A 12,134-nucleotide genomic window follows, 5' to 3' on the forward strand; every position below is an offset into this window, starting at 1 on the left:
TGTAAGATAGGGAGAACACAAAACTAAAAGTCCACTCTAAATAGTCTCTACCACAGAATTTGTCTATATATGTCCAATTTCTGTCTCAAACTTAGAAGCATAAATGTATGGTAGAGATATTATCCAGGGAAAGAAGTGCAAAACTGCCAGTGCCATCACATTTTTTGATAGATTAGCCCATAGTTTGAAAGAATGAGTCAGTTTTCCTATCTGTAAATAAAACACTATTTTAAAATAACATCATATTAGTGCCCAGGTTGAGGTCTTGAAATACCATCTCTCACTAAAAGTAGGGCTTACTGGAAAAGGCTGATTCCAGATCTGGGACAGAAGATGGTCAAGATTGAGCCCTGAATTTCTTATCACAGCAGGGAGCAAAAAAGCTGTCAGAGTTTACGGCTCAGGTCATGTTGTCTCCTGAAGGGATTCCCACTGATCAAAGATGGGACACTTTGAGCTTCAGCAAAAGTAACTGCAATGGATTAAATCCATCAAATATGTTTACATCCATCAGCTCATAATGGCATTTTTAAAAAGAGAGAAAAATAATAATTGGTCCTCTTTGGAGGAAAACAGGGAACTGATTCATTATCTTAAAAATGGGTAAATAAAGGCAAAGAATCAAGCATTTATCCCGTCTTTCCTTTACAAACTATACCACTGGGTAACCAAACAGAGGATGACAAAAGTGACTCTTTATAAAAACCATTCAACTAATAAATGAAAACAAAGTGGTATATTTAGAATTTCACCATTTTGCAACACCTAACAAATTAACAGAAATAAGCATTAACCATCAACAGCTGCTATCACAAAAAAGAGAAGCAACCAGACATTGTCTCATATGGTCTTGCCAAACACCACCTATAATGATGCCTAAGGGACTGACTTGAGCCTGATCCAGTCTCTGGATCCAGCTGCCCATTTGCAGGAAATATGGAAGACAAAGGAACATGCTGAACTGCGCTTTGAGCAAGCAATCAGCAAAATCCAGGCTGTGGGGAACTATAATTCAAACAGCCTGGGTCTTCAACAGGAAAAGGAAAAGAAAAAAGATGGAGGACCAACCTAAAGATTAAAAATGACAACTCATATAAATACTATTTTTTAATCGGCAAGACTAACCTACAGTGTCTAGGATGTAGACACTGGGATGTCTACATCCCAGTGGGATGGAGCACTCAGAAGGGGCTTCCTGAGAGGGTGGCAAAATTCTATTTCTTAACCTGATTGGTGATTATAAAGGTGTCTGACTTACAGTAATTCATCAAACCACACATTTGTCTTTTACTGATGTTTTATTTTGCAACAAAAAGATTTTTCTTAAATAACAGGTCACCCAAACAATTCAACACCTTAAAAAGGCTTAATCTGTTTCCCATTCTCTAGTCTAATGAGGTGAAAACAAGAAGTTGAAAAAGGAAGTCAGTGCCCATCATTTCCTCCCTACCCACTTCCACTTCTAAGGGAACCACCTAATATCACATTTTGGGCAGAACAGATTCACATTCCTGGGAATCTGGAATTCTAAAAAAGAGATTACAGATACCTAACCTGTTCCTCTCCCAGCCTTTCCCCATCCCCCAAGCTGCTCAAACCCAAAACCTAGGAGCGAGAATTGATTCCTTCTTCCTCATTCCCCATATCTAATTTATCAGTAAGCCTTTCATTTCTAACTCCAAAACATACCTGAAATCTGTCCACTTCTCTCCATCTCTACTGACTTCACCATCTCTAACCAAGTGCAACAGCCTCCTCACTTGTTTCGCTGCTTTTATTCCTAACCCTCTACAATTTATTCTACCCAAAGCAACAAGAATGATCTTTAAAAAACATAAACTGCTTAAAATTCCACTTAAAACTCTTTCATGACAGCCCACTATACTGACTTAAATCCAAATTCCTTTCCATGGTCTGAATCATTGAATCCCTGCCCATCTCTCTGACCTCATCTCCAACCACTTTCTCCCATTCTACAACCCAGCCACGGTGGCCTTATTTCAACTTCACCCACACACTAAACTCTTTCCCACCTCCAGGCCTTCTCACAGCTTTTCCCTCTGCCTGGAATACTCTTTCCAGCTACTCACACGGCATACTTCTCAACCTCATGTTCACAGCTTAAGTACCTTCTTAGGAAGCAGGTTCTCTATCAATACATACTACTTCTATCATTCATAGCTCAAGCTCCAACTAGAGTATATGTTCTATGAGGGCAAAGATTTCATCTGTTTCATTCAACAATGTACCCAGCATCTGACATTTGAAAGGTAGTTAACAATTACTGAATACATGAATAAATGAGCAAATTAATGAACTCAAGGATGACAGTCAATTGCTGCCATGAGCAATAATCAATGAGTAAAAGAAGTCAGTTTTTAGAAAGAAACAGGAGAATGCGGTAACCCAGCAAACAGGAAAAATAATGCGGCTCCAGAGAGAAAGAGTCAAGGAAATTAACTGCCTATTCTCTTTAATATTCTTTTGCTTCAAATATGTTAAAAGTTCACCTAAATTTCAAAAATAATTTTAATTTGCATTCCTTTCCAATTATAGAACTCTAGGTCCCATGATTTCAGAAAACCAAAAATTCTAAAAATGAAAAAATGATCTGCAACCTAAAAGTCCATTGACAGATGAACAGATAAAGAAGATGTAGTATATATACACACAATGGAATATTACTCAGCCATTAAAAGAATGAAATAATGCCATTTTTAGCAACATGGATGGATCTAGAAATTATCATATTAAGTGAAGTAAGTCAGATGAAGACAAATATCATACGATATCACTTATATGTGGAATCTAAAGAAATGATACAAATGAACTTATTTACAAAACAGAAGTAGACTCACACATAGAAAACAAACTTAAGGTTACCAAAGGGGATAGCAGGGGCGGGGGGGCATAAATTAGGAGTTTGGGATTAATATATACACACTACTGTATATAAAATAGGTAAACAACAAGGACCTACTGTACAGCACAGAGAACTATACTCAATATCTCGTAATAACCTATAATGGAAAAGAATATATATATGTGTGTGTGTGTGTATAACTGAATCACTTTGCTGTACACTCGAAACTAACATAATATTGTAAATTAACTATACTTCAATTTTTTAAAAAAGTAGGGATAAGAAAGCAATTGCTAAGGCAAAAATAAAAAAGATGATCTAGACAGAGAATAACATTCTATATTTTGAATACATGACAGAAACTACTCATCCTTAGAATCACATATGCTCAACGATTTCCCCAATTTTATAAGTGTATCAAGATACTAATATTTATATCAACATATCTGAAAAATTTACTCTATTTTACCTCTTTACTAAGATGTCTGGTATTATATAAAATCTATAGACTAATTCAGAACCCACATATAGTACTACCACATGTACACCTATATTAATTATCATTAAATGCTAAGAGCTTCTTGTTAATTCTCATTTTGCTACAAAGTCTTTTTGTGTGTGTGTGTGTGTGGTACGTGGGCCTCTCACTGTTGTGGCCTCTCCCGTTGTGGAGCACAGGCTCCGGACGCGCAGGCGCAGCGACCATGGCTCTCAGGCCCAGCCGCTCCGCGGCATGTGGGATCTTCCCGGACCGGGGCACGAACCCGTGTCCCATGCATCGGCAGGCAGATTCTCAACCACTGCGCCACCAGGGAAGCCCTACAAAGTCATTTTTAAAGATATATCCTTTGATGTACTATTTAGAAGTTCAAGGTAACCTGCACCTTAATTTCATGGCATGCAAGCAATGGACTTATTTTTAATTTTTATACATGTCTGTTTACATATTTGTTACTTCATTTATTCAACTTGAGACTCTATGTAGAAAAAACAATTGTAATAGGACATTTCAAATATAGAATCTTTGTTCTACAATATGAGGTAAAAAACTTCTTGAACTTACAGTAACCCTAACATATGAGACAACTCAAATAAAATCACAATAAAAAAGCGGCTTGGGACAAATAAAAAAGAAAATTTCTTATCAGATAGTATCAATTTTCACTTTAGAAGAAAAAATCTAAAGACCTCTGGTAGATAGAGAGGGTGGAGCTGCTAGGGAGTCAGAAGTTGAGGTCATCGTAATTACAGTGGGATATTTCCAGTGCACAGGGTCATTCTACACCAGAAAGCAAAAAAGCCTTTGCCTCAAAGAAACCTTCATGTATTCTTTTGCCTTTATAAACTCTGTCAGACACCATGGATAATCATTTTCCATTTTCCCATACCTTAACAGGGACATATATAAAGTGTTCCCATATCTTAACTGGGACATATATACAGCGTTCATATCTTAACTGGAACATATATACAGTAGTTTTTAAATAATGTTTCCTCTCTCCCTTTTTAGAATCTTAAAAGAATATCTCTATTGTATGTATAGCTTGTTACAATTATACCACTCCACATTCCTTTGGCAATGCCATCATCAGGAATGGTGCTAGAAATGAAATCCGTTTCCTCACTGTCACAACTACATACACCAACAACGTTTTTCAAACTGCAGATCGCAGCTGATTAGTAGGTCTTGAAAATAACTTGGTGGGTCATGACCAGCAATTTTTCAATGAACTAGAACAGAACAGAAAATAGAAAAGTACCAGAGAACATCACACATTGTTCATTCCATGAAACTTCTATTTTTGGGTCTCATCATCAATATTTAAAAAAAAAAAAAAAAGAGAGAGACAGTGAAAGCCATAACATATGATGGCTTGAAGTGACAGTACCCCTAGTTCTACAGAGACTTCCTTGAAACTAGAAAAACTAAATTCTAAGCACTTTTCCTCCCTTATAACCAAACAAGAAGTGCTCAATTTAAACCCATTATTTTTAAAGCTAATACACATTTCTGGAATGACCACTGGAATTTTATAGGATTACTTCAGAAAAACAAACTTCAACCTAGCTGTGTTTAACATACATTTACCTTTTTCTTTATGTTTCTAACAAATTCTTCTGTACCAATTCATGCTATATCTCAGCCCCTTAAAGAACAGTGGGTAAGTTAATCATTGCCTAGAGTTGACTAAAGACTGAGTCTATCTCCTGTCTTAATGTACAACTGAAGTCTACTCACCAGGAACTGCTCCAGATGCTGTCATAGCCCCTCTCTAGGAAGGAAGAGCCAGTTGACTGTTCCCATCTACAGGGCCTAAATCAATTCTAATGGAGTTGGTGCCACCCCAAATTGACCAAGTAAAGCCAAAGGGAGGACAGATATGTTTCAGGGAACAAGTCGTTAATGCAAAGAGATGCTCCTGTTTGCTGGATTCTTCTCTCACTGATTACTTAGAACACCTCCTCCATCTGCCTGCCACTGAAGTTGGAAGCTTCCCCCAGGGCCAATGCCCTGAGGCCACTGCTTTGGTTTAAGAGTTCTAAGAATTCATCTTCTCAAAGTCAACTGGAGTTCTCCACTTAGTGAATCTCTGATAATAAACACACAAGAATTTTACTTTCTAACATTCCTAGGACACTGAATTAGGCATACAGACATAAAATGAAGCTCATTATTTTCTCACTGCAATATCTTCATGATTTTCCTGACATCCTACTATCTACTTATCTGGTTTGTTGCTTTGTCCCACCCAACTCAATTCCTGAGAGTTCCCTGTTGTCTTTTTACCTCTGTTCCTAATTTCCAGCCTAAGGTCAGAGCCACTGATGCTACAGACTGATGTGGGCTCTTCATGCTGAGGAACATATGAATACCTTCTACTTTACCCTTCTATAACTTTGTCACTTTACCTTGGATTTTTCATTCCATAATCTATCTTTTGACTGATAATCCATTCATTCATAGCAACACTTTCCCTTATAAAATGATTGCTTTCTGACCTTCACTCTGCATTTGCGTGAATGCACTTTGTAATCCTAACATGTTGACTTCAATCTTAACTTCACTTTCTCCAAACTAACCACCTGTTTACACTATTTAAAAAAAAACTGCCACAGAATCCAACTATAGTTTAAATCATAGAACTCTCAAAGGAACCCTCCTACACTGTTGGTGGGAAGGTAAATTGGTACAGCCACTATGGAGAACAGTATGGGAGTTCCTTCAAAAACTAAAAACAAGGCTTCTGCGTTGACACAGTGGTTAAGAATCTGCCTGCCGATGCAGGGGACATGGGTTCAAGCCCTGGTCCGGGAGTCTGCACTCTAGAGCCCGCGAGCCACAACTACGGAGCCTGCGTGCTCTAGGGCCTGTTCTCCACAACAAGAGAAGCCACCACAATGAGGAGCACGTGCACTGCAACAAAGAGTAGCCCCCACTCACCGCAACTAGAGAAAAACTGCATGCAGCAACAAAGACCCAATGCAGCCAAAAATAAATAATTAAATAAAATTTTTTTTTAAAAAGCAAAAAGCTAAAAACATAGCTACCATATGGCCCTGCAATCCCACTCCTGGGCATATATCTGGAGAAAAACATGGTCCAAAAGGGTACATGCACCCCAAAGTTCATTGCAGCACTGTTTACAACAGCCAAGACATAGAAACAACTTAAATGTCCATCAACAGAGGAATGGATAAAGAAGATGTGGTACGTATATACAGTGGAATATTACTCGGCCATTAAAAAGAATGCAATAATGCCATTTGCAGCAACATGGATGGACCTAGAGATTGTCATATTGAGTAAAGTAAGTCAGACAGAAAGAGAAATATCATATGATACCCCTTATATGCAGAATCTACAAAGAAATGATACAAATGAACTTATTTACAAAACAGAAACAGACTCACAGACTTAGAGAATGAACTTATGGTTACCGGGGGGAAGGATGGGAGGAAGGGATAGTCAGGGAGTATGGGATCAACATGTACACACTGCTGTATTTAAAATGGATAACCAACAAGGACCTACTGTAGAGCACAGGGAACTCTGCTCAATGTTATGTGGCAGCCTGGATGGGAGGGGAGTTTGGGGGAGAATGGATACATGTATATGTATGGCTGAGTCGCTTTGCTGTGCACCTGAAACTATCACAACATTGTTAATTGACTATACTCCAATATAAAATTAAAAGTTTAAAAAATAAATAAAATTTAAAAAGAACTCTCCTTATCTTGAGAGTAAATATGCTTCAGTAGCTTACTCTCTTATTATCCTTCCAGTGTTTTCACTGTTCCAAACCAACTTGTCCTCTAAGTAAACCTCTATTAATAAATTTTAAATAACAATCTTCTAACCTAAAGGAAACAAAGCCTATCTTGTAAAATATATCTCTCAAACAATGATTTTCTTTACTCGCTTTGACTAGTACTGTATATAACTACGCAACCAGAGCTCTCATGCTGCCCACCTGTCTATCACAGAGAACCACCTCCCCTTCTATGAATGTTCTACTTGGAGAAGACCCCATGTTTGGTCACTTCCCTTTCTACCTATCAAAACTTACCTATTCTGTGGTCATTTTTCTGTCATCTAGTAGTTCCCTTACAAAGAAATCGGATAAACTCAAAGTACCAAAATGCTAATAATTAATAACCATTTAATGGATTTCCCTTCCCAGAAGGACTTCATTTTAATAAGGATTTCTGAAGACCTCTGTGACAAACAATTAAGGAAATCTGGGGAATCTAAAAGCCATTCTGATCCTCAAGTTAGTGACATAGCTGACCACATCTACTGCCTATGTTTAACACGAGTCTTGTTGAGGACACCAAATCAATAATGCGAGGATAAGAGGGACCTTACAGATCATCTAATCACTAGATTCTCAGATCTAGTTGCACACTGGAATCTCCAACTCCCAGAGGAGAAGAATGATACCCAAAGAAGCAAATTTCAAAGTCAGTGACAAAGCTGGCTTAACACCCAGCCCTAATGCTATGTCAGATATATATGAACAACAGGCTAAAAGTATAAAGACATGTATGGGAATGACACATACCCAATTCAGAACAGTGACAACCCTTTGGGGGATGGGGAGGGAATGCAATTGAGAAGAGATATACTTAGGGGGCTTCAACTATATTGGGAATATTTTAAGCTGGGTAGTGATATGTAAGTATTTACTAAATTTGTCCCCATTATCTTTTGGGTGTCTAAAATTTTGTAATTAAAAAAAGAACAATTTGAAGATGGATATCATATTAGGAATAAAAAGAAATATCTTAGGCTAGGAAGTACTCAAATAAGGTACTTCATGAAACAGGCCTTGAATAAAAACATAGATTACTAGCAAAAAAATAACACAAATTTTCTAAAGGAAAAGCATGAACAAAGGCAAAGCTGAGAGTACTCACAGCCTATAACCTAAATAAAGAACAACAGGGAAACTTTGGAAGGACAGATTCAGCTTGGATAAGTAACAAAAGGCTGGGGGTTAAGGTTGAGATCAAGTGATGGGGGCCCTGGGTACTAAGTCAACTACAAAAAAAAAATCAATCCAAAAAAAAAGGAGTAGCATGACTGGAGTGATGTTTTAGCAAAAAAATCAGAAGCCATGTGCAGGATGAACTAAAGCAGTGTTCTATGGAACATTAGGAGGTTCTGTAGGACACCAAAAGGGGAATAGAAGGAGGTAAGGCACTGGGAACTAGGTTCTGGCGCCCTGTCCCTACTCCAAAGAGAGCCCTTCTGCTGTTAAAATGTTTCTGCTGTTAAAATTTTTTGATAATCACTGGACCACAATGCCCAAGTGGAAGGCACTGCTATAAATCAACTGTGAGGGTCTTAAAACCCTGGAATGAGATAGTAGTATTGGGAACAAAAGGGGGGGGAAAATGAATCCACAGACTTTTTGATGGAAAATTTGATAGGATCTAATGATAAACTAAATAGGATAATGAAAGAATGGCTCTACACGAAGAAAAAACAAAAATACTAACTGAGAAGCAGCTGTTGGTCATACAGACTTCAGCATCAGCAACATATATGTGACCATGTAAAAATGTATGGGCCCTAAGGAAGAGCAACTCACAGCAGAAAACAAAGTGGTCTTCTTACACAGATTAAAAACAGAACAAAGGGGACCAGAAGATTATAGAAAGAGGTGACCATGGAATGCTAAGAAAGCAAGCATAGTCTCAAAAAGAGGCATCACTATACACAATGAGCGGGTGCACAGCCCTTGCAGCCAATCAGACCCAGGGTTCTGGCACCTCCTCCACCTGACCAACTTATTTAATCTCTCCAAGCTTCATTTAATGAGGAAAATATAAACTAACAACTAACATTATTGAACATATCATGAAGCACTGTGCTAAGTGCTTTACATCTGAACTCATTTACTCCAAAACACATTTTACAGATTAAGAAATTAAATTTAGAACTAGCACAGTAAATTGCAGAGCCAGGATTCCTATTTCTTGAGACAATAAAGTAAAAGAATGTATATATAAAATTCCTGGCAAATAGTAAGACCTCAAAAAATGGTAGCTATATTTCATTATTAGAGGGTAATGATTAAGAGGGGCAACACAAAAATTCATTGTCAGTTATCTCTGTCGTAGCCTTCCATGTGGCAAAACCCCCTACTGACCTCATCTATAAAAACAGGATTAATGTCTGTAATCCAACCTACTCAGCAGGGTTGCTATAAGGATTAAATGATATTATGAAAAAGAAAATGCTATGAAAAAAATTTTAAGAGATACTCAAATACATGGGATTGTCACATATCTTTTGCTCTTTAGAAATGCCTTCCTGGATGAACATGTCTCTCTGAAGAGAGCTAAAAATAACTCTCTTAAATGTGCAACCACCACTTTGAAAGTGTAAGTCACCATGGAACAGTGATATATACCACCCACCCCTCCCCCAACCCCTCCAGGTTCTCTAATGTCCCTGCAAGGCAGGGATTCTCTTACATCTATAGTGAAACTCTGATAACTCAGAATAGAGCTAATCAATACGAGAACTTGTACTTCAATTCAGAGTTATTCAACTTGGCCTTATGGTACTATCTTGCAGGTGTCCCTTATAGTCCTTCCAAAACAAGATGGGGGAAACACTGATTCCAGTTTTCTTCTATAGTATTAAAACTGGGTGCCAAATCAATATTAGAATTGGGATATTTTTAAATGCCAGAAAAGAATCTATCAAGGGCTCTGACAGCAGGTGTCTTTTGGAAACTCCTCCACAAACCCCCTTTTTTACCTGAACAGATGGTTCCCAGACCTCAAGGCTCACATGTCCAGTCACACAATTCACAACAGCTCACAAAGTTCCTACCTTTTTAATTATTACATGTTCTTAAATATACCACCTTTCATCTAAAGATCTCTAAGTATCAAAACACTCTTTACTCTTCACAACAGCACTATGGAAGAGAGATTAGTACCCTTATTTTATAAATTAAAAATGAGAGACTGAAATTAAATGTTTTATCCAGCATCAGTTGATTGATTCATTCTTAAGGGGAAAATGCACATTATGAATTTATATCAATGGACAGCCTTGATTCAGCTTCACACGATCATTTCAAATACCAGTTCAAAAGTATCTACTGTGTACTCGTACAGTTCCAATATAACAAAGAATAAATATAAACTAACAGTAAATACCAAAGCATCACTATTTTTACATGCTAAAAGAAAACCAAACCAAAAAAAGAAAAAAGAGAACTATATGGCGGAGGGGTTCTAATTTAAGATTCCTACTGTCTTGCATCCATAAATACTTTTGAACTTGCGGAGGAAGGGGAGAGGAACACCTGTCGGTGCAGCATATCCACAATAAGTTTTACAGGCTGTGTAGCTATTAATATTTAATTCCTTGAACTGTAAATAAACAACCCGCTTTCTCAAAAAAAAAAAAAGGCAATATTATGGAAAACATCTGACAGGAAAGCCTACATGTTTGTAAGCAGCCCAATAATTTCCTAGTTTTACGTCTCCCAGTTCGTGAACTTGCCACGAGGGAAAACTCCGCCCGCCCCAAGAGTCCGGCTGCCGGGCGCCCAGCGCTGCCCACCGACTCTCCACCCTCGCCAGGCCCTGCGGGCCGCGGGGGAAGCGAGGCTCGGCCTCCCCTCGGGCCCCCTCGCCCCACGGACAGACGCGGCCCGGCACTCGGACCCGCCTCGCGACCCCCGGCGCGCCCGGCTCAGGGCCCCGCAGTCGGGGAGAGGGGTCTCGGTCCACCCCGGGCCTAGCCGCCCCCGCCCCCCTCCTTCTCCCCACGCCCCGCGTTCGTTACCTCTTGGGCGCCGGCGGCTGCTCCATGGCTGCCGGGGGCAGAAGGAGGTACCAGGTGGGTGGCGAAGGTCGGAGCGGGGAAAGAGCCGGAGCACCGGCCGGCCGACCCCGGGGAACCACAGAAGGAAACTCCAGGAACTCGGACCAACTTCCCCGTAACTCCGCAGCGGATCCCCCGCCCGCTGGCGAGTGCAGCGCCTCCCGGCCCGCCCCGCCCCTCGGCCGCCGGCCGCCGGCTGCGGGCGGGGGAGGGTGGGCGGAGCCATGCGCTGGAGAGGGGGCTGGTGGGCGGAGCCGAGGGCGGAGGGAGGGGCCGGCCCTAGTGCAGGGAGGGGTAAAAAGGAGTTGGGACTGGAAGGGCGAGAGGGTGAGGCCTAGTCAGGACCCAGAACCTCTCTCTGCTGGTCTGGGGCACGTTGCTTTGAAGTGGCCCCAAAGCTGCCGCTCCTCATTTGCCTTCATTGCTTTTGCCTCAGTCTGATTTGACTCATTTCTCTGGATTTCCCAAGGATACCTCCCAAACATCTTGAGCAGCCGTTTGAAGTACTGCTACCTGCCCACGCTCCCCTCTCTAGTTCTCATTATAATAAACACCCATAAAGAAGGCTTGTGGAAGGAGAAGGAATAATATCAGAAAATAAATCTCTGCGGTCTCCCCTCAGTTTGAAAGGGAAAGGGCTAACATTTGTTGTATGGCCCCAATGGGATCAGACACTTGGCCTACATTATCTCATTAAACCCTTAAAACTGCCTTGTTAGGTAGTTATTCCTGCTTTAGGTGAAGAAACTGAGGTTCAGATGGGTGGAGGGAATTACCCTAGGCCTAACAGAAAATCTGCATCCTAACTCGTGCCTTTGTAACTCCAAAGCCATGCCTTATCCCACTGTAAGTCAGTCAATATATATTTACTGAGCACTTATGTATGTAGGCACTGTTCTCAGTGCTGGGGATTCATCA

At 40.0% G+C, this 12,134-nt stretch overlaps 1 protein-coding gene across 1 annotated transcript in view; it reads right to left on the minus strand.

The window, feature by feature from the left end:
* STK3 (serine/threonine kinase 3) overlaps positions 1-11,410 on the minus strand; it is a 280,160-nt gene extending 268,750 nt beyond the window's left edge. Inside the window, exon 1 of the mRNA XM_059042473.2 lies at positions 11,178-11,410. Coding sequence (XP_058898456.1) covers positions 11,178-11,203 — 26 coding nt within the window. The 5' untranslated portion in view covers positions 11,204-11,410. The remainder of the gene's footprint in view (positions 1-11,177) is intronic.
* Positions 11,411-12,134: the final 724 nt, after the last annotated feature.

This window comes from Kogia breviceps, chromosome 17 (genome assembly GCF_026419965.1).
Source record: "Kogia breviceps isolate mKogBre1 chromosome 17, mKogBre1 haplotype 1, whole genome shotgun sequence".
In the NCBI taxonomy this organism is placed as follows: Eukaryota; Metazoa; Chordata; class Mammalia; order Artiodactyla; family Physeteridae; genus Kogia; species Kogia breviceps.